The sequence below is a fragment of the Notechis scutatus genome, chromosome 2 (genome assembly GCF_049901735.1).
Source record: "Notechis scutatus isolate UNSWTSFEM ecotype Mainland chromosome 2, rNotScu1.2, whole genome shotgun sequence".
Taxonomy (NCBI): Eukaryota; Metazoa; Chordata; class Lepidosauria; order Squamata; family Elapidae; genus Notechis; species Notechis scutatus.
This window is the reverse complement of record NC_142010.1, coordinates 235,816,670-235,844,496: the sequence shown is the minus strand read 5'-3', so window position 1 is coordinate 235,844,496 and position 27,827 is coordinate 235,816,670. Positions and strand designations below refer to the sequence as shown.

General features: G+C 39.3%; 1 protein-coding gene and 1 long non-coding RNA gene across 2 annotated transcripts in view; one reads left to right on the top strand and one right to left on the bottom strand.

Annotated features, from left to right (window-relative positions):
- The window catches only part of SCAMP1 (secretory carrier membrane protein 1), a 42,380-nt gene extending 27,596 nt beyond the window's left edge, over positions 1-14,784 (bottom strand). Inside the window, exons 1-4 of the mRNA XM_026670595.2 lie at positions 14,551-14,784; positions 1,852-1,929; positions 1,389-1,487; positions 1,178-1,289 (exon numbers count right to left, since the gene is read on the bottom strand). Of these exons, the coding sequence (XP_026526380.1) occupies positions 1,178-1,289; positions 1,389-1,487; positions 1,852-1,929; positions 14,551-14,607 (346 nt within the window). The 5' untranslated portion in view covers positions 14,608-14,784. The remainder of the gene's footprint in view (positions 1-1,177; positions 1,290-1,388; positions 1,488-1,851; positions 1,930-14,550) is intronic.
- LOC148132557 (uncharacterized) lies at positions 14,102-25,443 on the top strand. Its single transcript, XR_015748205.1, has 2 exons — positions 14,102-14,400; positions 25,236-25,443. It is a non-coding gene; the product is annotated as an uncharacterized LOC148132557 (long non-coding RNA).
- The last annotated feature ends 2,384 nt before the right edge of the window (positions 25,444-27,827 follow it).

Here is a 27,827-nt window from a genome sequence, read left to right as displayed (position 1 = left end):
TGGCAGAGCCGTGCGCGCTGGGGAGAACCAGGAAACACCCGCGGCTTGCCTGCCACGGCCCTGGAGGCACTTCCTGTCAGCCTCGGCTAGAGAAAAGAGCCAGCCTCTCGGAGCACGCTGGCGTCTTTCCCCCTCTCTCTATGTATGAAAGAAAGAGCTCGCCTCGCTCAGAGCGTTTGGCGAAGCACACGAGTTTCGCAGTCAGAGAGGGAGGCGGCGGTGAAAAGGACGCGGCGGCAACGGCAGGATGCTGCAAGTCAGGACCTTGCATTGAAGCAGCCCGGGGGCACGTAGCCACCTCCCTCCAGCCCACCTTGAGGATTTGCCTTTTGTTGGTGGTATACTTGGCTTCAGGCGCTCCTGTGGCGCCTTCCCTTTGCCTTCGAAGGTAAAGTGAATTATTTTAAACACCTCCGCTCATCCCGCCAGGGCGCGGCAGAGCCGTACGGGCTGGGCAGAACCAGGAAACACCCGCGGCTTGCTTTCCCGGCTCTGCTCAGCTCGCACGGCCCTGATGGGATGAGTGGAGGTTTTTAAAATAATTCACTTACCATCGAAGGCAAAGGGAAGGCGGCACAGGAGCGCCTGAAGCCAAGTGTCTCCTCAGGGCTCCGGTTGCAGGGAGGAGCCCTGACTGGCTGCACGTGGCTGCGCCAACGCCGCGGCGTTGCTGTAACGCTATGGCAGCAAGGGGAGGGAAATTAACGGTGGCGGAAGGTCTCCCGATATGAAGTGCTCCACCAACGCAGGCAGCACCATATCCGGGCATGCAACAAAGTACTTCCTAACGGCAAGCCTTCCCCCCATTTCGCATGTTTAATATGGGCCTTAATTTGGGGGAGGGGCTTAATTTGATTTTATGCCAATAAATCATGCTGGGGCTTCCTATTGGTGGAGGCCGTATTGTTGGAGAAACACGGTAGAGGGAAAATGATTTAGGGCAGCTTTGCTTTCTAAACCTGGCCCAGTCTGGAAAATTCCCTATGGTCTCTACTGAATTATTATTGGTATCTTCTAGCTTTTCCATGATCAATCAAGACTGGCTAAGTGCTGCCACCTACTGTAATGAAGATTGACAAATTTCAGACAATAGTGTTAGCACCAAATTATTTTTTCCCATTGCAATGTCAGCTTTGAGGACCACCACAGCACACTGCCTTAAGATACACCAACATACCTCCCTGTTGATTGAGACTCTGCATCTCTCTTTCCCTGCGATCAAGTTCAGCTGCTTTTCGCTCTAATTCTTCCTGTCGCTTAAGCAGTTCAGCCTGGGCCAAGGCATGCTCCTAAGGAAAAATAAATGCAGAAATAAGCAGTAAAAATGGTTTGCATAAAAACATTAACTTTCATTACCGAGATTCTGTTATAAATAATTCCAAATCTACCTTTGCAATTTGAGTATAAGCAGGTGGTTCCTCGGTTGGTTTCATTATAGCAGGTTGTGTACTGGGCACATTAGGAATTTTGACATTTCCTGGTGGTGGCTAGTAAATTTAAAAAAAAAAAATCAAAATTATTTTTGAGGCACTCCTGAGAGACCTTTGAAGTTATCTTACATTATACAGAACTTCAAGATATATGTGAAGCATTACAATAAATTTCTGGATACTTTATGCATTTCATAAACTATGTATGGAAGTACTAGTGAAGTCTATCTGCTAAGCTTTACAAGACAGTTGTATTATGTCCCATCAGACTATAACATTACACTTTGTTTTTAAAATAGTCTGCTTCAAATATTATTTCTTAAAATACAAATAGGCCTTGGTCTGTGAAAATATAATGAATTCAAAGTAACACATACAAATTTTGCAGATTAAAAATTCCATTTAAGATAAAAATGCTTACTGTTCTGGAGTCTGAGAAAGGATTGTACTCATCTAATCCTGGTGGAACATTTCTAGTCACTTGTGTAACAGAAGGATCCTACCAACAGGGGAAAACGAGACAGAAAAATTATAGTAAATATGTATAAACTAGCACTGGTCCCCAGATATGAACCTAAGTAAACATTGAAAGCATAGTGAGATTTGTGACAGCTATTTAAACTAGATTCTTTCAAGAACTCATCACAAAATCAACTTCTCTATATTAAACTACATTAGTAAGGAATTATCCTGCTACTCCTGTTTCCCCCCAAAAGCTGACACAATCTTATAGTAAGCAGGATAATTCATTTAAAGGAAATGTTATTTTGGGGGGATTTTTGTGTAATTTTTTAATTTTTTTTTTAATTTTTGTTAATTTTTTTTTCTTTTTTTTTTTTTTTTGTTTTTCTTTTTTTTTTTCGTTTTTTTTTTTTTTTTTTTTTTTTTTTTTTTTTTTTTTTTTTTTTTTTTTTTTTCCCTTTTTTTTTTTTTTTTTTTTTTTTTTTTTTTTTTTTTTTTTTTTTCTTTTTTTTTTTTTTTTTTTTTTTTTTTTTTTTTTTTTTTTTTTTTTTTTTTTTTTTTTTTTTTTTTTTTTTTTTTTTTTTTTTTTTTTTTTTTTTTTCTTTTTTTTTTTTTTTTTTTTTTTTTCCCTTTTTTTTTTTTTTTTTTTTTTTTTTTTTTTATTTTTTTATTTTTTTTTTTTTTTTTTTGGGGAAAAAAGTAGTGTTTTTTTTTTTTTTATATACTGAATTCCTTTATGCTTTTCCAGAATCAGGTCCTGACAGATTCCAACATCTCGAAAATACATATTGTTCAAGATAGTTATTCTTTAACAATGGAAGAAATGACAGAATATAGTGAGGAATAGTTGAATTAACTTAATCAATGTTCATTTCTCTCATGTGTGCCTTGTTATTACACTTCAGTACAAGTACTATATTATCAATATCAGAGTATTATAAATATTACTTTAAGATGATATCTTGTAATAGTATCATGATATACTTTTTTTCTAATTTATTTCCTTTGATTTCTCTGCTACGCCTATGGATAGATGCTTGCATATGCATAAATCATCTCAGGACACATCCAATGGATCTGGTAACATGGACACCAATCCACATAACTATGCCCAAAGAAAAATGGAAACTTAAAAACAAAAATACTTCCTTTTTCTCACAAGCATAGCACCCCTAAAAAATTATTTAGAATTCTTAAGTTAGTTTTTGATGTAAGTATACTGTATGTATAACCAATTAAGCCAATATCATTGTTCTACTTCAAAAATGTACTAGTAGCTATATTTACTAGTATTCTTTAAATAAGAACAGAGTAAAGATTATCATTAGGCAAATTTCAGTGTTTTTACTTGTAGATCTGACTTCATTTAGTACAGAACAAAGAAACACATTTTATTCTTATTTTCCCTAAATTGTAAATCAATTTCATGCAGAGGACCTTTTAAACCTATTTTAACTTCTGTGAAATAAATCTGCTCTTCCTACATATGTAGCTGAATTCTCAATGTTCAGCTGAATTTCCAGCTTTACTAAGAAACTGAAATACGAAATTCATAATCAATTATGCATTGGAAGCTATGAATAAGCAATTTTATCCTATCAAAATATTATGCCAGGCTCTTATTTGGAAAAAAAATAACCACTACTTTGTGCTAAACATGAAATACAGGAGATGGTACAGAATAAACTATTATCCATTATCTGTCAAATCCCAAATTGTGATGTTAGAATTCTTCAACATAACATGGGAAAGATCACAAATAAAAAGGAAGAAGTAAAGTATCTCTTCCAAAGATGAATTTCATTGGAGAATGGGGCCAGAATACATTAGTCATAAAGGTAGCACACAAAAGGAGCTCCAAGTTCAATTTTCCTCACTTTTAGTCCACAGATTGAAATTAAGTTAGTCTTCCTGTCTGCTGGAAATACAATTATCTGCCTGTCATTGTTCTCTATAAGGTAATACATACAGGTAGTTCTTGACTTACAAATCTTACATTTAGTGACTGTTCGAAGTTACAATGTCACTGGAAAGTGGCCACTTTTCGCATTTATAATTGTTGAGGCATCCCATGGTCACATGATCAAAATTTGATCACTTGGCAACTGGCTCGTATTTATGATTTCAGGGTTCCAAGGTCATGTGATCACTTTTTGCGATCTTCTGACCAGCAAAATCAATGGGGAAGACAGATTCGCTTTATAACTCTGTTACTGACTTAACAACTGCTGTGATTCACATGATAACTGTGCAAGAAAGGTCATAAAGTGGGGCAAAACTCACTTAAGAACTGTCTCACTTAGCAACAAATTTTGGACTCAATTGTGGTTGTAAGTCGATATTACCTGTACATGCAGCCTCTTCCTTAGGAAGTTTTTTTCTGAAGATAAAATAGAGCTATGTCCATTACACACATACACACACACACACACACATACGCACAGGGCCCAACTATGTTAGCAAGTTAGCTTACTATTACAATATGCACTTCTGTTTAGCAGTACACAATGCACCCTACTTCAAATTCTAGACAATATTTCTCTTCCATCTCTATTTTCCCCCCAAAACTAATTTTACAAGATTATTTTGGACTGATTGCAGTTTCTCTGCATGACCAAATCATGTGCAGAAGGCTGCACATGATTGCTCTAGATCTGGTGAGTTACATGGACATATCCATGCAGTTTTGTTGACATGGTAGAAAAGTGGTTTTTCACGCCTTCTAGATTCTTTTTATGATTTTCCAATCTGGCTTGTAGTTCTTTCCCCTGAACAGTCACACTCACACCCACAAATGTATACAAGTGATCTTTAGAATATCATTCCAAGGTTTAGCTAGCTAACATTTTCTACTACAAATTCCATGAATCATGCAAAATGGTTCCTAGATAGGTTTGATTTTATATTCTAAGAACTTAATGAACAGCCCTAACAAAAAGGGTTTTGACATTGATTACAGTTGCAATTAAGTATAGTGTACTTTTTAGTGTTATTTTTAGAGAACAAAAAACAAAAGGTTTTCTTAAACTGTCTTGATTACTGGACTACAGCCAGCAACCTGAAGATTGCGTTTCAACACTGAACCAAACCAATTGGGAATTACCATTCTGAAATTAACATATAGACAAAAAAGTAGTATCTGCAAATAACGTAACAGAAAGGCTCAAATTTTATTCAACAGCAATATTCCAATATTATTAAAATCTATGAGATGTGTGAACTACATGTTCACTACATCATATGACAATGGGACCAAGTACCATTTTTATTTCAGTATATTGCTCAGTCACTCTGAAATTTTTTTAAAAAAATCTGTCTTCCAACGTACACCAAATCAGCATGATAGTTTATAATCTTCAATCAAGAGTCCTTCATCCTAAAATGGATTGACTTGGGCTAAAAACAAAAACCTTTGCTGTTAGCAAAGTTCAAAAAGCTAACTATAGGTTTATTATTATTTATTTATTTATTATTTTCTCCAAAAAGAAAATGGGTAGTTTGCAATGTATCAAATATACAACTAAAACAATTAAGAACAGCAAAACATGAAAGCCATGGCCACAGAACAACCATAACAATAAAAAAATACTATAGAGATTCACAAACACATCAACTCCAGACCTGAGAATATACTTTTGGCTGCTTGCAGACATGATCCTTCCTTTCATAGCTTTAACAAGACAGAGAAGAGCCAGAAATAAATAGGTGCAATTAGCACTGCTATTTTATCTGCAGTCTGTTGCAAGTGAGAAACGTTATTTTTTCTTTCTTTCAAATTAAGAAGTAAAAGATTATTTTTAAAGATAATCATAATTTTTATTAGATTTTAAATTTTAATAATATTTTGATTGGCATTTTTGTAAGTTTAACATTTAAACATTTTGCATTTTCAAGCTCCTGTTCTTCAGATCAATACACTGCGCAGGTCCAAGTTGATCGTTTTGCTCCATTGCCTAAATAAAGTAATGCAGCTGAATAATTTCTCCCTCTCCTCTTTCCCTGAAAACAGAGACAGAATAAAATGTAGACACAAGTTGAAATGGATTTGAACCGGGGACAAAACCAATGGAATAACATCATACTTTTCCTCCACTCACAAATCATTCCTAGGTGTTTTTTTGTGTGTGTGTGTGTGTGTGTGTGTGTGTGTGTGTGTGTGTGTGTGTGTGTGTGTGTGTGTGTATATATATATATACAGAAGCCTGATGATGGCAGATGAGATTCTGCCGAAACGTCGCTACAACTTTAAAAGCACAACTACTATGACGTGGGAAAATACCCGAACAAAGCTGAATGCCACACATGTAAGTACCCGCGAAAACTTAAGAAAACAAATATATACATATACATACACACACACACACACACACACATATATATATATACACACACATATACATACATCATACATACATACATACATACATACATACATACATACATATATATATATATATGGCATTCAGCTTTGTTCGGGTATTTTCCCACGTCATTATAGTTGTGCTTTTAAAGTTGTAGCAACATTTCGGCAGAATCTCATCTGCCATCATCAGGCTTCTGCATTGTGTTCGTCTGTGAGTCAGACTTTCACAGCCGTTTCTGTTTTAAATTTGGGGCTAGCCTACTGCTGTGCCAGATGTTTTTTTCTTCATCCTGATTGGTTGGGAGTCTTGGTCTGTGTTTATTGGTCTTGGAGTTTGCTGTGTTCTGCTTGATTGGTGTTTCTAATATCTTCTGTCTGTTTTGTGGCTTTTTTGATTGGCCAGCCAATCAAGACAAAAAATACCCGAACAAAGGTGAATACCATATATATATTAATATTAGTGTATATATATCACACATGCACGCACACACACTCTGGTTAGCTACCCAGCCCCTCCCATAGCAGAATAACAGACGGTGCATATTCTTTCCCAATTCTGATTCATGGAACATTAAGATTTGCGGAAACTTTGGAGCCGTGGTAGTGCTATGGTTAGAATACAGTATTGCAGGTTATTGCTGCCCACAGCCAGGAGTTCTATCCTGATCAGCTCAAAGTTGACTCAGCATTCCATCCTTCCAAGGTCGGTAAAAAACAATCGGGCCCAGATTGTTGGAGAGAATATGGTGACATTTGTAAACCACTCAGAGATTGATGTAAAATACTAGGGTGTGGAATATAAATCTAAGTGTTATTGCTATTGCTATTTTCAAGTAATTTAAAAAATATGATTTCCTGTGAAAAAGTAAATCATAGAAGGGCGAGATAGTGACAAGAGCTAGTTCAAGCTAATACTGTTCTGCTATTCAAGTTATGTTTCTTGTGTTCTCTAATAGAGAAACAAAGTAAAGCAACAACTTTCATTGCATTTGACTGGCATTACCTTTCTCATTGTGTACAATCAATGAGACAAACATACATTATTTTTTTAAAAAGTATCTATTCATATCATAGAAGCAGCATTTAACTATCTTCCATTATTTATCCAGGGAAGTTGAGAGCCTAATTAACATTCAGGTAACAGAACAATACCCATTCTTCTCTTTTTTAGGATATAAAACAGAAAGAATTCTACATTATAGACAAAAACACAAAAAAAATCTTTTTGGGGGTTAGTTACATGCAATGTTAACTCATTCCAGGCAAGTTGTTTATAAATCTGTAATATCTAAGATACATTAAATTTTCATTGCAGCCATTTACTAGTAAACTAACTCAATAGAAGGAAGTTTAAAATGAAAATACCACTAAGTAAATTACTTTTTAAAAATTAGTTATCCTGACTATTGGAATTGCAATTTCAGCACAAACATCAAAACAAAAATAGCACTATCCAGGGAAATTAAAGTTGGATGCAATTTTAAAGATTGGTAAAAGAAGTGAACTATGCTGCCAATTAATACACCAAAAACGCAAACAACCAACAAATCCTACCTAGTACCAGTACTGCTTTAATGGGTGAATATGATTTGGTTCAAGATACAATAAATATTATAGCTGTTGTAGCTATAGTATATACATAAGAGCTTTCCCTCAAGAAATTTAAGAAGATGGAAAATATAAAACAGCAACTACTTGGAAATGAGGTGCTTTCTATTAGCTTCTGCAAGAATTGCAATGGAATATAGTACATTCCATAAGGCAAATATTTACAATAATTAAATAAAAGGATGTAACTATTCATAGAAATGAAATATTTTTATGGCCATTAGAAAACATTAAATATTTTTGGGAGGGGAAATGGAGGGATATCAGCACTTCTGGATGTATCTGTCTGATATTTTTAACAGGGAGTTTTTAATCATTAAACATTTTTCAGCATTGATGCTATCTCCCAATGTTCCCAAAGAAATACAATATTTATCAACGTAGATTTAACTACAGGAATTTGGATCATTTATATTCAGGTAGTCCTCAACTTATGACCACAATTGAGTCCAAAATTTATAAGTGAAACATTTGTTAAGTGAATTTTGCCCCGTTTTACATCACATGACCCTCAAGGCACTGCAAACGTACATAAATGAGTAACTTGCCAAGCACCTGAAATTTGATCATGTGGTCATGGGCATGCTGCAACAGTCATAAGTGAAAAATGGTCATAAGTCACTTTTCTCAGGGCCATTTTAACTTTGAACAGTCGCTAAATGAACGGTTGTAATCCGAGGACTACTTGTACTGACAGGAATGCCATGTTGGAAGTACAATTTGTTGTTTTAATGTTGCGTCTCCTACATGGATGCTATAACATGAGAGTCAGGATATTTTGTGCTTTAAGATACTCTTCCATCTCTGAACTGGACTAGAAAATTGTACTCCTTCCTCAACATGTTACTCATTTTGTGAGGCATTTGGGGCTGGAAATGAAACACTTTCCCTACCTGACTGAATGGCTTATAGTTTGGCTCCTTATCTTCCCCCTTTTCCATTAGAAACAGGCAGAACTGTGTCATAATAATGTAATTTTTTTCTTTCCTTGAGGAAAAAGTTTTTACAACTCTGCTCTTACAAGCAGGTAGACATTCTGAACGATTTCAAATAACCCTTGTCCTTCTCTGTGACTTTTTGTATTGTATTAGAGAAGATATCAAGTCTTGGGTTTCTTACCACACTCGTTGCCATGACAAACCTTTCACTGACAAACCAGCTAGAGCAGGGGTCGCCAACCTTTTGGACTTCAGGGACCACCAAACTCCTAATTTTAAATCCCAAGGACCACTAACCAGTTCTGTGGGCATGGCCTAATTTGTGGGTGTGGCTTGGTGGTCATGTGACTGGCTGGGCATGGCTTGTATGTAAATATTATAAATATTTATATATTGAATTTTTTTTATAAAAAAGAGCAACTTTTACCCAAAATCAGGCAAAGCAGGCAGGCAGATTGAGTTGCTCACAGAATCACAGAGTCATTCAGAAATCTGTCATTGGCTTGCTCAGTCTGTCACATAAAATTTGCTTGCAAGCAAACTCACAAAATTAACTCACAACACACCATGTATGTAAATATTGAATTTTTTATTAAAAAAGAGCAACTTTTACCCAAAATCAGGCAAAGCAGGCAGGCAGATTGAATTGCTCACAGAATCATTCAATGTTCTATCTATCTGCCATCAGCTAGCTCAGTCTCTCAAATTTGCTTGCCGTGAGTCTGCACTGAATAACTAAACCTTCAGTCCTAAGGGAGGTTCAGCTGTGCTTAAAAGCAGAGCTGAAGATCTAAAGACTAGCTAGAAAGCAAGAAATTCAACCATTTCCTGCTTCATAGCTAATCTAAATCTCCCGGCACAGCAGAACAGAGGATGGTCGGAAAAAGTAAAAATAGTAATTTAGCAGGCAAGTTTGCCAGGTAAGGAGTGAGTGGCGGGGAAGGTTCCCGCGGGCCATGTGGGCAGCGCAGCCTTGTGTTTCTGCGCAGCCTGGATTGCTTTGGAGGGGTTGCTCTGGGGGTGAGATTTGGTGGGGGTGAGCCCACCAAAATTTTCTCACAGCCCACCACTGGTCCACGGCCCACTGGTTGGTGACTGCTGAGCTAGAGTAATGCATTCCTTCACGTCTGTAGAGAGATCACAGGATATAATTTCCCTGAACACTTATTGCTGACCTACCATGTATCAACTGCCTGGATATTATTCTGATAGTACCTGCTATTATTTTTAAGGTATCTCAATTAAATCCACCATAGTCTCCTGCTGCCCCTGAGACAGCTCAGCAAATTTTTCAGAATTTAGAACTAAGCCTGCCCAATCATCTTATGTCTTTCAGAGGCGTACAATTAACAGCACAATTCTGGAAAGCTGTTTCAATTATTGGACATTAAGCTCCACTTAATGTATTGTTATGTAATTGGACATTAAGCTCCATCTTCTGTAGTTGGCTGGAGAAATCAAGAGGATATATGCTACCTTACAAGTATTAACTTCATTCTTGCACAAACTACCAGCAAGACAACTGATCTTTTAACTACAGCTAAATTTGCTTTCAAAATGCCTCTATTCAGATATCACTTTTTCAGATCACTGTCATGCCTGCTATCAAATTTATCCCAGTTGTAAGTTATTTGAGAGGCCTCCAATTATTTTTCGAGTTACAGCTTGCTCAGGATCTCCTTAAAGAACAGCTAGATCAAAGGTCTTCAAACTTGACAGCTTTAAGACTTTTGGACCTCAAATCCCAGAATTCCTTCTCCGGTCATGTTAAATTGGGAATTCTGGGAGTTGAAGCCCACAAATCTTAAACTTGCCAAGTTTGAAGATCCTTGAGCTAGATAATGCCAAAACACTGCAAGTCCTCTTTTGCATCACTGTGAAGGTCTCCTATCACATTTAGCTTTCAAATATGATTTGATTCTACCCGATTTCTCTTCTCCCTTCAGCTAAGAAGCTGGATGCCTAGTGGAACATTTTAACTACTTGCATAGATAAATCCCAACACAACCTCCATCCACGCTGAAGGTCTCCATTATTTCCCATGCCAGTCATGATTCACCCCCGCCCCTTGTATATTACAATATCATCCCCAATCTTGGGAGTGAGGATAGAAGAGAAGAATTTAGGTGGAAATATGTTACACATCTGTCTCAGAAGAGACACAATGGAACATCTTATTTATTAGAAGGGATATCACAAAGGAAGAAAGTTACTGAGAAAATAAAAAAATGGAAGAGATGAAAATTCTCCCCCTTTTTGCTTTCTGCTATTAGGAACAGGGAGGAGGGAAGCAACTCTGGAAACCACTCCAATTTCCACCAAAGAAATGGAAATCTCTTCCCTCCCCACATCCCCAAGCAGGAGGGAGGCAAAGTTAAGGAAGTTGTGTGTCCATTCTTGCCAACAAATGGTAACAGACAGGTACGATGCTTTCCAATATTTCTTATACTTGGAGGATGAGAGGGAGAAGATGCTCCTGGCACTACCACATCGCAAAGAGGGGAAAGAGAAACTAGAAAGGAGATGCCTTAAGATCTAAAGTTGACAAATTAGGAAGGAAAAATCCTCAGTCTAGTTAAAATTTGGGCTCCTTATGTAATCTGAGAATTTTAACTTGTACAAGTATATTTAATATTCCCAAAGAGCACCTTACCTCAATCCTTGAAACCTACTATTGCAGGTTTCCAGCAAATTTACTAGAGGACAGACACTTATGCAACAGAGTAAGCTCTAATATCTGAAAGCTCTGAAACTATCAAGATAGTATGACCTTTCAGAAAAACACATGGCATCTTAAAGACTAAAAATTTATTACAGAAGAAGTCTTCAGGAATTACATGCCACTTCATTAGATGCACTGAGAAAAACATATGCATCAGTGAAGGAAGAGAGGACTAACGAATAACGAAAGGTCAGAGAGAGATGAAATATAGTATGTTGAGATAATTATAATAATCTTTACATAGTAACCATTGTAATGGGTAGGTAGTATAATCCCTGGGACAGGGGCAAAGAAATGCTGCCTCGGGAATGCTGAGATAAGAGATAGCATAGCCTGGACAGTGGATGAGGCAAGAGGCTCAGAAGGGATATTCTCTAGTTTCTTCAGCTAGGTTGGAGAATTGTATTTTCAAATTAATGTTAATGTAGGTTTACAATAAAGTAGGATTAGCTTATCTGGTAGTATTTCCTGTCTGGCCTACCTGGTATGACTGATGACCAAAACAAGAACTGGGTATGACATAGAAAAAACATCTTACATTGGGTGAGGCCATACTTTAAAAAATTAAGATCTAGTCCATTAGAAATCCAAGCTGGTTTTAATAGTCGCTGTCTTACTTCACAAAACAGTTCTAGATAAGCTTAAAGATCTGAATGGAAAGAATCAATACTGTAAAGAATTTCAAAGAGAAACAAATAAGGTTGAGTTTGGATAACTTTCACTAAAGTTGATAGTGATAAATGGTACACCCACCAGGAAAAGAAAGAACTGTCCTAAATGATGAAAGTATAAACAGACTAAATGTCTAGAGATTAACAGAGTAAAAGTTCAAAAGCCAGATAGATTATGCAAATCTAATTAACTAAATATGAAAATATACTTGTAGGAATTACTAAGGAAAATGTATTTTGAAGTTTGTATGTTTACAACTGAAAATGCTTACACATTCCAGGAAAGCACTTTGCTTACTATTATTCTGAAGTTCTCTAGGTTACTCTAGATTTTTCTCCCAACTTGACAAATCCTACATTTTTAATAAATACTGTAAGTATTTAAGATAATAGTTTAAAACAAAGCAGATATTAATCAGAAAATCTCTTCATTTACAATTAATTAATGCCATATAGAAACAATTATATTTTCTTTAGAAACTTTAACACTGCCATCTGTTTAAGGCCTTTTTGACAAATTTGAAAGGAAGAGAAAACCAGGGTGGATTAAATTAAATGCTTAATCTATGGTAGCATTTTCCTCAAACAGCCAATATATATGTCTGAAGTACACAAATAAGAACATCATAATAATAGCACCTTCCTGCTAGCAAATGAACTAAGAAGTACAGTAGATTGCTTACTATACTGAAAGGAGAACTTCCAGATTTGAAATGCAAAACATGGGATGATGATTGCTACTCCGGCCTTAATTAGAAGTAAAATTTAGGATCACAAGTTAGTCAATAATTTGTCTAATATTCTAAAGGGTCTATCATTACATCCAGAGCAATAAATTTATTAATTTAAATACACATTGTAAGGTTACTGGTTCTTCTTACCTGTCCTGAGCCATATATCATCCTATGCATTTTTTTTCATTACAGTACTTGCTTAAATATCACTTTCTTCCAATTAAAAAAAAGTGTGATACTTCTCAAATGACTTCAAGTCCCTTGATTATTCTGATTGCACTTTCATGCACTTTTCCTTCTCTACAGTGTTTTTTTAGCCTCAGAACTGTACATATTTCAAGTGTGGTTACATCACTGATTTTTACAAAAACATTAGTGTTAGCAATTTATTTTTGGCTTCTTTCTTAATAATGTCTGGAACCAATGTTTTCCGCATTTCTTTCTCTTTTCCTTCCTTCCTTTTTCTTTCATTTCTTTCTCTCCTTCCTTCGTCCCTCCCCCTCTCTCTGACACACACTGTATATTTATAAAAATGGCAGACCAAATTATTATTGGGGAAACCCAGTTCCATTCTTGTTATATGACAAGTTCAGAAGTAGGCATCCTATTTTATTCAAGCCTTCAAATTGGTACAGGTGCATAAGTGTACTTATTTCATAATGTTTGTATATCATCTTAGTAAGAGTTGGTGCATCAATCTTATGCCTTGCCTGCATACTGGAAACTATATGACTGTCACTTCTAGTTCTGCCTTAGTCATGAAAACCACTTTGGATGACTTTGGACCACTCTCTCTCTCTCAGCCCCAGTCACCTCACAAGATTGTTGTTGGGAGAAAACTAGAGGAAGAAGCATTGTGTATGTCTGCTGCCTTGAGTTACTATAAAGAAACAAAGATGGGATTTCAAAAACAAATAAAATTTGACAATCTTCCAGGTGACCTTACAAAGTGATTACCCTGGTATAATCTTTTTACCCTCCCCTGTCAATTCAGCTGCCTTTGCTTTGTAAAGAATTCAATCCTTGCAGGCACATTTGGCCACCTCCCCAAGTAATTCATAAGCCATTTAAAAAGTACCGGTCATCAGGTCACCGTTTCTTTCTATCATTGACTTTTCTTAGACAGGAGATGGGGAAGCAGACGACGTTACCAGCGAGGGCCGGAACCTGACAACAGAGGGCAGCACCCTTCTGGGAGAAGCAAACCACTGGAGCATCCGAGCCCTACGCCCCTCCGCGCACCTGGCCACCCCTCCTCTGGAAGCCCCTTCGAGGGCGGAACATCGCTAATACAACCAGACAGCCTCCTCCTCCTCCTCCTCGAAGAAAGGCAGGGAAGAAAGAGCAGGTTCCCAAATGGAGCTTCCTTGGGAGGCCAAAGATCGAGCCCGGCGAGATACCTGTGTCCCGCAAAAGGGTGAAGAGGGCGGGGCGGAACAAGACGCCGCCACAGTGGAAGGTAGAGTTTGCAAGTATGTCCGCCAGCCCTGAGAGTAACGAATAACGAACGCTCCCGCCTCCCACTCCGCTCTGCTCCGGCGCAACTCGGCGTGGTCCAAGCGGCTGCTCCGCCGAGACACGGCGGCTCGTCCACTCCTGCCTGCGTCTCCCTCCCTCCTTACCTTGAAAGGGTTGTTAAGGTCTGGGTCCGCGAAAGGGTTGCTATCGAAATCCGACATAGCGACGGTCAGGCAGGCGCTGCGATGCGCGAACGGCGGCCGCCAGCGACTTTAGTCGAGCGCCCCAAAGGCAGCCCCTTCCCTGCCGTTGCCAGCCGAGGTAGATCCGGCACGAGGTAGAACCCCCCCACCCGAAATCCAAGGGAGCCTGATAGGATAGCCAGGCCTCCAAGATGGCCGCCCAGGAAATGACGTAAGGGACGGGGACGCGAGGGGACGGGGAGATGGAAGAAGAATAAAGCGGAGGGGAGATCGGGGAAGTGGGCGTGCTTCTGGGGTTCTCTTTTGGGTGGGTGGGGGTTCGTGTCCCGCGTGTTCAACAAGATTAGGGTGAACTACCATGCAGCTCTTTGGCTCTTCCCTACGCCCATTTAAGGAATGCAGCAGCTTCAAGATCTCCTGTTTTTATTGATGAATTTTTGCAAGTTTTAGCATTTGCATCCCAGACATTATTTTTAAAGGTGAACTTGTCTTGAAGCTGTATTAAGGGTCTTGCATGTATTTAATAATAAAAGGCAATGACGGGTGGAGGGGGGAAGCGAATATAGTTTTATTGTAGCTGTTTTCAAACTTGGCAACTTTATGATGTGTGGACTTCAACTCCCAGCCGGCAATTCTGGGAAAGATTGGAAAAACAATTCCAAGATTAGAAAACACTACTTTATTGCCCACGCCTGGCATTTGTCAAATGATAAACTTTTAAGTAAGATGATTTATGATTGGTTCTATTCTCCCCAAACCAACAAGAACCTGGCATTTGTTTTAAATCTATTGTTTACATAGCTTTTCACATAAATAAGTCTTCGGTAGGAAAGTTTTTAATCATTTTTATTAAAGATTTTTAATAAAGATAAATATAAATAATAGTTAAAATAGAAAAAGAGGTAGAAAAAAACAATTATAAAAAGGATCTTGACAGAAGAAAGAAAATAGTCTTCCATGGCTCTTTTCTAATTGATTAGCAAGAAAAGTTCTGCTTTCAGTCAAATGTTGATCTTTAAAATTCTTTCGATCGATATATGTATTCGAACCCAGAAAGTTTAACTTTTTTAAATTCTAGGCATGATAAAATTACCCTTCATGTTGTCCCCATTTCCAACAAAAGTTTGAAGTACCTTATACATTCTAGACAATTTTGGAGTGATAATTATCTATTTTTATGCATCCTAGACACATTAAGCTCTGATTTTAAAAACATTTTTGCTAGAACAAATAACATTTTTAAAACAATATATAAGCTATTCACATTTTTAATGTGTCAATTCCCATTCCTATCCATCTTCATTACCCCTTTTCTGATAAGATCATTTATATTTAGGCTTTGAGGCGCCTCAGATTATCAGATTGCTATCTTTTATACTGAAGTCATGATCTGAGATGTGAAGAGTCTAAAGCAAAGCTGTGTATAATGTAGAAGGGAAAGGACCAGATTAACACCTTGAAAAATAATTTTGGACTACGAAGCTGGCCAAAACAAGCAGCCCAGTAGACAATTATGAAACTGCCACCAACTGTGAGGCTTGGTGACTTAGCAGTGCATCTTCAGAGTGGAAGTGACTACAAAAACCTAGGCACAGATCTTTCCTGGTGGTGGTGAAGTTTGGTGGCAATAGATTGGTTATTTTTCAATAAACACAGTGGGCCACATTGCTGGGTGGGCTGTATACAGGCTGGTCTAAACAGTAATAGTTGTATTTGTTACCGGAATTTTTGATGGTGGCACCTGCCCTTTGGAACATGCTGCCCCGCTTTCCCAAGGTAAGATCCACACCCTCCCTTCTAGCCTTTCCGAAAGGACTTGAAGACCTGGCTGTGCCAGCTGGCCTTGGGCCCCAATGGGGAAATGACATCTTGGAGGTGGTTAATCAGCTGGTCAGACCCCACCTCCACCCTTCACACCTTGTTCCGTTTCCATCTTGGTTAATTGAACTTTAACTGAATTTTAAATATATGGTTCTTACTTAATTGTTTAGAGTTGTATATGGTATTTTAATTGCATGAGTGTAAGCCGGCTAGAGTCACCTCAGCAAGGTGCATGACATAGAAGTTTAATAATAGAATAAATAAGAGTACATCCAGAGAGTATCAGATTTGGGAAAGCTGTTCTAGCCAGAGACTTATAGTTCTGTCAAGATTCATCTAAAATCCAAGCGTACTATCAAGTTTGCTTATGGTAATTCTATGTATTAAGTCATTCCACCAGAGGACTGTAACACAAGAATTACCATTTATATCTGTTTTAAAGGGTAATGCCAGTAACTACCATTTTGTTTCAATTATTTGGGGGTCTGCTACAGCTAAAGTCTCATGAACTGGCAATCTGCCTGATTTATAGACCATACTGAGCCCCCCTCCAGCCATAGCCTATGTTTTCATGCAAGTGTGATAGGAGTTTTGACTAGCATTCACTTTAATATGGATTGAACTCTTTGTATTATTGCATGCATTTTTTTCCTTGTCTAAATAAAAATTAATTATCTGTATGTATGCATGTGTGTACATAATGTACAAAGTACCTTGTAGAACCAATTAAAAATACATTTATTGCAGTAGATTAATAAAATATGCACACCTAACAGTATTAACACACTCCTAATTTAGTGTGGCAATTACAAAGCAGTTTGTAGTTAATATTTTTGTCAAAGTTCTCCCAATTGCTTCCCTGCAATTGATACTAGTCTTATCCTGTGGAGTAAGAACAAATCTAGTCATCTTTGGCATGACAGCCTTTCAGATATCTGAATATAATTATCATAATTTTCCTTTTCCCCAGACTAAACAAATTCATGTCTTCAGTTTCAATTGTTTCTCACAGGAGTTGATTTCCAGATTCCCCATCACTTTTGCTGTTCTCTAAATACACATGTATTTGTCAATGTCCTTAAAATGTGGTGAGCACAATGAAAGAGAGTATCACATTTAGAAGAAAATGGAGCAGAACCATTTAATTGCTATGATATACACAATGGTACACAGTTTCACTGACTATAGCCTAATACTGCAGCTGCATCAAATTTCTGGCTGAGATCGAGCTTGTAATATACTAAAACACCAAGAACCTTTCAAATATGTGCTGTTATTCCCTCTCATACTTTTTTCTGTGTTGAATTCTATGGTGTATTTAATTATAAGCTGTTAAACTATATGAGATAACTGCATCTTCAGTGAATAATGATGGTTGTAGAATAAATTTCCCAAATCTAGTAGGCACATATATAATGATAGATAGATAGATAGATAGATAGATAGAGAGAGAGAGAGAGAGGTTCATAACTCAAGTTTTATATATATGGCCTTCAGCTTTGTTCGGGTATTTTCCCATGTCATTATAGTTGTGCTTTTAAAGTTGTAGCAACGTTTCAGCAGAATCTCATCTGCCATCATCAGGCTTCTGTATTGTGTCCGTCTGTGAGTCAGACTTTTACAGTGGTTTCAGATTTAAATTTGGGGCAGCCTATTGCTGTGCCAGAATGGTTTTTTCTTCATCTTGATTGGTTGGGAGTCTTGGTCTGTGTTTATTGGTCTCGGAGTTTGCTGTGTTCTGCTTGATTGGTGTCTCTAATATCTTCTGTCTGTTTTTTGGCTCTTTTTGTATCTTGATTGGCTGGCAGCATTGTGTTACTTTATTGGAGGTCTTTAGTGCAGCTTGGCTTGGGTAAATGGACGGCTATCATTAGTTAGGAAGCTGGGTTTCATCTGGGTGCCTGGTTGGGATGTGTTTGAGCTGGAGGTATCAGGGGGATCTGTTTGTGCCCAGGTGTTTGCCTGGCTTGTGGTGTGGAGATTTTTTTTTGTGAGTGCAGGCTTCCAAATGATTGACAGCCTGGTGGAATCATCTCTTCTGTTCATGCTTTCTGGTCTTTTTCAATCTCTATGGCTTCTCTGATGATTCTGTGGCTGGAATTTTCTATAGTGGCTAGGGTTTTGGTGCCATTGAAGTTGATGCTATGACCTGTGGCTTCCATGTGTTGGACTAGTGAGGAAATGTGTTCCAGCTTTTTGACTGCATTTTTGTGTTTATCCAACAACACAACAACACCTGAAACAATTAGTGTACAATGTTTCCAACAGAGAACTCACCAAAACAGAAACAGAAGTCCTAACCAAAGGATTCAACTATGCTATAGCACCCCAAAAAATCCCCACAGAATCCATCATATGTGCAGTAGAATCCAGCCTAACTAAATTAAATACAGATGAAGCTGATAAAATAAGACACCAAGTTACCAACATCCTATGCACAAGCAAACCACCAAAAAGCAACTTACAGCAAAATGAAATTAAAGCGCTACAAACCCTGAAAAGAGACAGCAGCATAATCATCCTCCCAGCAGATAAAGGGAATGCCACTGTAGTAATGGACAGAAAAGACTATGAAACAAAATTGACAGACCTACTTCAAGACTCCACATACAAACCCATAAACACAGACCCAACCACATATCTGGAAAAATTAACCAAGAAGAAAATTATAACCAGCCACATAAGCAAAGAGATCCAACACACGATCATACCCAGAGAGAAATCTTCCAGATGCCCCAAACTATACGGCCTCCCAAAAATACACAAAGAAGGCATACCTCTCAGACCCATAGTCAGCTCCAGAGGAGCACCACTACAAAACCTAGCTAAACACCTAGCAAAAGAGCTACAGCCCCATGCTGAAACAGCAGCTTCTCATGTACAAAACTCATACCACTTCTTGGAAATGATCAAAGATCTACACGTGGAGCAAGAAGATCTGCTTGTAAGTTTTGACGTGGTTTCACTATTCACTCAAGTCCCGATAAAAAGACCCTTGAAATCATCAAAAATAAATACCAACCAGCTAAACACCTCATGGAACTAACAGAACACTGCTTAACCAACACATATTTCATATACAAAGGACAAAGATACAAACAAATAGAAGGAGCCCCATGGGATCACCACTGTCACCTGTCATTGCAAACCTGTTCATGGAAGAAATCGAATCCAGAGCCCTGGCCAATGCCATCCTCAAACCCAAACTATGGTTAAGATACATCGATGACACATTCGTGATTTGGCCCCATGGACAAGAAAACCTAAACAATTTCCTAACACACCTAAACAGCGCACACCCCAAAATCAAGTTCACCATGGAAACAGAAACAAACAAACAACTACCATTCCTAGATGTACTAATCTACAAAAAAACAGATGGCACACTAGGACACACCATATACCAGAAGAAAACACACACCAACCGCTACCTCAACGCCCAATCCCACCACCACCCAGCACAGATAAACTCCGTGGCTAAAACACTAATTACTAGAACCAAACGCCTGGCAGACAAGACACACATTAAGACTGAACTATGCACCCTGACTAAAATATTGACAGCCAACGGCTTCCACAAAAGCAAAATCACCAACTTGATCCACAAAAACACACTGAGACATAATAGAGACCCAGAAGATGAACAGACCCATGGAACAGCTGTCCTGCCCTACATAAGAGGCACTACAGACAAAATTAGTAAGATACTATACAGACACCACATCAAGACTGCCTTCAAAACAGACAGAAAAATAGCAGCCATCCTCAGAAACCCCAAAGACAAAATTGACCTGGAAAACCAAGGCATATACGAAGACCCCTGTGCATCATGCCCGGCCACATACATTGGACAGACCAATAGAAGAATAAGCACCCGCCTGGATGAACACAAAAATGCAGTCAAAAAGCTGGAACACACTTCCTCACTAGTCCAACACATGGAAGCCACAGGTCATAGCATCAACTTCAATGGCACCAAAACCCTAGCCACTATAGAAAATTCCAGCCACAGAATCATCAGAGAAGCCATAGAGATTGAAAAAGACCAGAAAGCATGAACAGAAGAGATGATTCCACCAGGCTGTCAATCATTTGGAAGCCTGCACTCACAAACAAAAAAATCTCCACACCACAAGCCAGGCAAACACCTGGGCACAAACAGATCCCCCTGATACCTCCAGCTCGAACACATCCCAACCAGGCACCCAGATGAAACCCAGCTTCCTAACTAATGATAGCCGTCCATTTACCCGAAGCCAAGCTGCACTAAAGACCTCCAATAAAGTAACACAATGCTGCCAGCCAATCAAGATACAAAAAGAGCCAAAAAAACAGACAGAAGATATTAGAGACACCAATCAAGCAGAACACAGCAAACTCCGAGACCAATAAACACAGACCAAGACTCCCAACCAATCAAGATGAAGAAAAAAACCATTCTGGCACAGCAATAGGCTGCCCCAAATTTAAATCTGAAACCACTATAAAAGTCTGACCCACAGACGGACACAATACAGAAGCATATATATATATATTACTTTATTATTATTCATTTCTGTCTGGATCATTTCCATTATTATTAAAACAATGTCTCTTTCTCCTCAAAAAATATATTCTAAGTATCTTGGCATTCCCTGCCATGTGAGGAGTTTTATATATAAGGGAACCAAAACAAAAGTAAGATAAATCCAGAATTCATTCATTTGGAAAATAAAAATAAAATACCCTGATAAAAAAGACAACAATGCAATTTTTCAATATATACCAAATCAAGAACATTAGAAAAATGTGAAATTTCTTTATACTAAATGAGGACATTGGTCCATCAATCCCAGAATTATTGTGGTTAATTTAATCATGCTTATCCATGGTTAAATTAACCATGTTTTATTTGATCCAATTTTCTGGGTTTGCACAATAAATAAGCTGAACTATAAACTTTCACATTGGCTGGATATGTATGATACTTGATGCTAAAATATAATTGGCTGGTTGGTTTGTGATTTTGTACCTTCTGTGAATTCAGCAACTGACTGGCAGTGCTTGTCCTGTGTTTCAGGCAGGATTTAACCTGAGCCCACTTGTAACAAAAAGCATACACACACCCCATATCTCACATGCAATTGGCTTTCCACAATGTTCCCCAAATATCTTACACAGTTTCCACCCAGATTAACTCATAACCATCAACTACAAAACATGCAGCTATATCAGGTCTATAAACTAGTGGTACATTTCACTGAACTGAACCACAAATCTCAACATTCTCCCACAGCTGTCGTGAAGTCAGCCAGAGGATTTTGCACTGGAGAGGCTGGGTGTGTTATATCAATCTGGGACTGTATTTTAGCAGACTTAATTTTGCCTTGAATAAGTGGTGATTTTGCTACTTGTGCTGCACTAATTGCCTCCTAGGTTACAATTTCCAGTGCTGTAGTAAAGATAAGCATTAGATTACACATCAGTTCATCAAGAATTATCTGGGAAACGTTAATAGGGCACAGTGTGGTAGAAGTGATTAAACAGAGTAAATATTAGGTGTTTTTTGTGAAAACAACTACCTCTGGTGCTCATAGTAGGAACTGCAGAAAAAATTGTAATGGCATAATAGTTCACCATAAAGGAGAAATTGAGTATGTTTTTTGCTTTCTGGGAAGAAGACAGAGTTTTCAATGGATTAATTTCTAATAGATAACCATGCAGGTTTCAGATTAGATCTTTAGGTGTTGGTTGGGGGGGGGGTTGTTTTTTTTTTTTTTTTTTTTTTTTTTTTTTTTTTTTTTTTTTTTTTTTGTTTGGGTTTTGTTGGGGGGGGTTGTTGGGGGGGGGGGGGGGGGGGGGGGGGGGGGGGTGGGGGGGGGGGGGGGGGGGGGGGGGGGGGTGGGGGGGGGTTGGTGGGGTGGTGGGGGGGGGGCGGGCGGGGGGGGGGGGGCGGCCTGGTTTTTTTTTTTTTTTTTTTTTTTTTTTTTTTTTTTTTTTTTTTTTTTTTTTTTTTTTTTTTTTTTTTTTTTTTTTTTTTTTTTCCCCCCCCTATAATGGGGGTTCTTTTTTTTTTTTTTTCCTTTTTTTTTTTTTTTTTTTTTTTTTTTTTTTTTTTTTTTTTTTTTTTGGGGGGGGCGCCGGGGTTTTTTATTTTCCTCTTTCTTTTCACCCAGGGTTTGTGGAAGCTGCAAAAAACAGGCAGTTCTACAAATGTCACTGAATTTCTGAATAAATAGCTAAACAAAGCTGTACTAACAAATCAAACATGTAAAGTGTGATATTTACAAAATCTACACCAATCCCATGCTCAATTAAAAAGTCCCCAGATCAAGATCTTTGTCAGATGCTTGTGTAGCCTCTGCTTGCCACATCCACCTCCCTCTGTAATAGATTCCACTATCAAATTGCTCTTATTGTTGGAAAGCTACTTGGATAGTCAGAATCAAATACAGCTTTCCTATAATTTAGGATGTTTATTTTTTATATTGTTCTCTCCAGACCTGAAGAGCCACTTAGGTGTAGTAGTTAAGCATAAGATTAAAGAATGGGAAGCCATGAGTTAGAACCTATAAGAATAATTTAGAAACTTGTTTTTTTTTTCTTCTAGAATATGTTATACATTTTTGTGCTATCTTAATAAAGATTTCTACTTCATTCAAATAATTACTAAATATCTTGAACGGTACAAGACCTAGAACTAACCCTGTAATATTTTACAAGATATTTAATTTTTGATAAATTTTCAAATCGGCTGTCAATTCACCTAATAATATGCCAGCAAGCCCAGCTTCTTAATCAGAATATCATAGGTACTATGTCCAATGCTTCTCTAAAACAATAATATGCACTATGTTCTTAATATTTCCAGAATCTAATAAGGAAATTATCAAATTTAAAATTATAACAATTCATTGAATAAATAAAATATTTGAAAAATTATAAAATGGAAACAATTTGGGAATAATAAAATGCTTCATAATCATAGTATGCCTCTTTGAAACATCTACAGTTTTCCTTTGGACAACATCCTCAATATCTTCCTTTTTATTGAAAGAGGAATAGACCCCTACAGAGAAACTGCTTTTATTCCTTCTTTCACTTATTTGAACTAGATGTTTTCAATAGTATCATAATTCCCTTGCCTTTTTATGCAGCTGTGATTTTTTTAAATTGCCACTATAACTTCTTTTTCATTAGTTCTTCTAAAAAGTTTTATTTTTAGTTGGGGTATTCTTTTCATAAGCAATATCATCGCACAGATCAAGAAAGATATTTTAAAATTACAGTTCATAAAGATAATTTTCTAGCTAATCAGCAGAACCAATTAGGCCAAGTCTCAAAGTTCCAAGCACACAATTTATGGAACAGCCAGATCTTTGTTTTCTTTAGATTCAATGAAAGACTTTTTGCTTTCCTGTTTTATTTTTAGAATGATGGAAAAGAAGTAGATCCTACAGACACAATGAGCCTCCCTTCGAGCCCTTTGAATTCGTTCCCCAATACTACCAAACTAATTTTTAATGCAATTGCAAGAAAATTGCATTAAACATTATTAAACATATAAAAATGTATGCAATAGGCAATTTTACATACACATAATATAGAAAACAATTACAGTGCAGGGGGAGTAACATATATAATTGCCCTAGCTTTACTCATTTTTTGATTTTCTTCTAGCATGCTTTTCAAAGACCAAATGTGGTCACTTACAGGAATATGAAAAAGCATGTTTTTATACCTAATTTATAGTATTTTCTTATTTGATGTGAGAGCTAGTTCTTACTCAGTCACAACTAAACCACCTGATATCAGATCTGTCCACCACCAAAACAAGAGACAGACAGAAACCAGGCTTTGCCACCCAAAACAGACAATCATCCAGCTATTGCACTGTGCTGTCAGAAGAAAAGGCACAATAATTTGAACCTTTATTTAATTAAAAACATCATCTGACACACAGGTCACTTACATTCTTTCATAATAGCTTCCTATCTTTTCCACAATAAACCTACTCACCTAACATTTTGTCCTTGGAAACTTAATCCAAAAGTTACTGCATTCACAAATACTGGAGGCCTGTGGATATCAGTGATGGAATAAATTATAAAACTAATGGGCCAAATCCAGCAATCACCAGCCTCTGCACAAGTATCAAAGAACTGTTTATTTTCACAGATTACTCCTATGTAGAATTTATATTTGGACATTTGGCCAGGTAAGTTACAAAACAGATGTTTCTTCTTTGTCTTAAACAAGTCCGTTCTTGACACTTATGCTAAATTCATAGCCAGATTCTGAGTTGCTTTCAGTGATTCAGTTAGACAGGTTACAACCAACCATAAGTGAAGAGAATAGTACAGGTGACTAAATATTCTGCTTATTTTCAGGTTTTCAGAAAGGTTGTATCTGACTTGCCCTTCTTGAATCCTATGACTGAATTTATAAACTGGATTCTTGCTAAATATCAATATTCTGTGCCATCAAAAGAACTGGTTTGCATAGAGGATTTTTTCAATAATAAATTACAGAAATGATTTCTTTCACCATTCAACACCCACTTTTACCTTACCAACTGTTTTTGTCAAGATGGTTCTCCCTGGTACATGATTTCAGATTACTTATTTTTGTCATTGCAATTTTCCTCTCATTCCCAAACATTTGAAATAGCGGTAGCTGCCAAAAAAAAAAAGTTTTTAGCAAGTTGGATGTCAGAAATGTGCACAATCTAATTTCTATGAAGGTGCTAAAGAAACCATTGTGAAAGAATCACAATGACTGCTGTAATAACAAATGCAAGATAAATTGATAGTGAAATTATGGTTTCTACCTTTCTCTTGTTTTAGGAACAGGCTGATTGCTTATGACTGCCTGAGAACTGGCCCTGAAACCACTGCCCCATGCAAGTGCCTCATGGAAAAGTACTCATTTGCACTGTCCCTGAAAAAGCTGCTGATGCCTGCAATAATCTGTGCAGTCCTTGGTTAAGTTTTTGATCAAACCATATATGGCGAGTCATAGCACAGAAAAATAAAAAAAATAACTGCCTACAAATTGATGTGAATGTTTGAGAGCATCAAGCTCTCACAGTTGAATGTTACAGAGTTACTGCATTGAGGCAAACTGCAGGCAGTGTCTGTGAAAAAAAAGCCTGATTAATTTTCTGCTAGAAATTACCATCTGTGTATCTAGTGTTGTTTCCAAAATAGATCTTTCAAATTCCTCATCCTTGATCTGCCAAGAAAATAATTTATTGGCCTTTTCACCTCGTTCATATACAAGCGCACTTGAGTGTAGCAAATGCTTACAGATCTGATTCACAGACAATTTGTTACATTCCACCCAGAAACCATTTATAAATTATCAGATATTAGAGAAGATTTTACACTAGGGCAAATAAGTTAAGTGTTTCACTCTTAGCAAAATGTTATCAATTTCTGGGCTGTCTCTTTTCCATTCCCATTTTCTCTTCATTACCAACCAGCAGTACATTTCTCCAGTTTACTGCAGAGAGCCATAACGGCTGGCTCTAAATTCACAATGGAGCAACTGTAAGCAAGTGGTTGTATGTTTCAGATAGTTGATGAGATTAATTCTACTACACAGGCACATCTGGTGAACAGCCAACTTCCCTTGAGGATGACATTATTCCACAGATGGTTGATGAGTGACATCACTAGCAGTCAATGTTTATACTCCATTAATTATACTATTTATGTTATTATTGCTTGCAGTTGTTATCACCTCCCAAATGCACTGAATATTTTTTTCAGACCTCTGCTTTAGACCTTATTTAGTTCATCAAATTTGCTTGATAATAAAGTGATATTCTTCACAGATTAGACCACAAGCTCATCTGAACTTACATCTTTCTTTTCAAATCATGCCCAGGACATTGCTTCTGAGAAGTCAATGGAGAATATGACAGTTGATTGAACGGTTATAAGTTGTAAATTGACTCCTTTGTTGCTTATGATGCTGCATGTTTTTACCCATTCTGTTGTCATCAGCAGAACAGCTCTTTCAGGGGAACATTCTTAAGTCCTACATTTCAGATTGACAGTTTGCAATAATGCTTATCAAATCTTGTGGCTTACTTCTATGGAGTAGGGACATGATCTGTGGTAATCTCATTCTCTAACAACTTATTTGGAAATATGGTTGACTTTGATGATATTTACTTCCAAATTTGAATGGAAGAGTATGACTAAAGATTTGGGGAAATATATTTTTGTTTGTCCTCAATTGCGGGCGAGGGGTTGAAGAGAAAATTTAACAACCAATGGATTAGCCTCTATAGTTTGAAACTTATAAACCTCCTGCCATTATTTTTAAAATTATATTTTATGAAGTATTTCTGAACAATCATAATCATGCATTACACTGCCCTAAGAAATAAAAAGGGAGTGATATATGTAAGAATCAACATTAAGTAACATTTTGTATCATGAAGGATCACATCTTCCAGAGTGTTAGGAGACTGAGCAGAAAAGCAAATGTCTTAAGTTCCTGTTAATATTGCTATCAGAGAAAGGGGGGGGGGGGGGGGGGGGGGGGGGGGGGGGGGGGGGGGGGGGGGGGGGGGGGGGGGGGGGGGGGGGGGGGGGGGGGGGGGGGGGGGGGGGGGGGGGGGGGGGGGGGGGGGGGGGGGGGGGGGGGGGGGGGGGGGGGGGGGGGGGGGGGGGGGGGGGGGGGGGGGGGGGGGGGGGGGGGGGGGGGGGGGGGGGGGGGGGGGGGGGGGGGGGGGGGGGGGGGGGGGGGGGGGGGGGGGGGGGGGGGGGGGGGGGGGGGGGGGGGGGGGGGGGGGGGGGGGGGGGGGGGGGGGGGGGGGGGGGGGGGGGGGGGGGGGGGGGGGGGGGGGGGGGGGGGGGGGGGGGGGGGGGGGGGGGGGGGGGGGGGGGGGGGGGGGGGGGGGGGGGGGGGGGGGGGGGGGGGGGGGGGGGGGGGGGGGGGGGGGGGGGGGGGGGGGGGGGGGGGGGGGGGGGGGGGGGGGGGGGGGGGGGGGGGGGGGGGGGGGGGGGGGGGGGGGGGGGGGGGGGGGGGGGGGGGGGGGGGGGGGGGCGGGGGGGGGGGGGGGGGGGGGGGGGGGGGGGGGGGGGCGGGGGGGGGGGGGGGGGGGGGGGGGGGGGGGGGGGGGGGGGGGGGGGGGGGGGGGGGGGGGGGGGGGGGGGGGGGGGGGGGGGGGGGGGGGGGGGGGGGGGGGGGGGGGGGGGGGGGGGGGGGGGGGGGGGGGGGGGGGGGGGGGGGGGGGGGGGGGGGGGGGGGGGGGGGGGGGGGGGGGGGGGGGGGGGGGGGGGGGGGGGGGGGGGGGGGGGGGGGGGGGGGGGGGGGGGGGGGGGGGGGGGGGGGGGGGGGGGGGGGGGGGGGGGGGGGGGGGGGGGGGGGGGGGGGGGGGGGGGGGGGGGGGGGGGGGGGGGGGGGGGGGGGGGGGGGGGGGG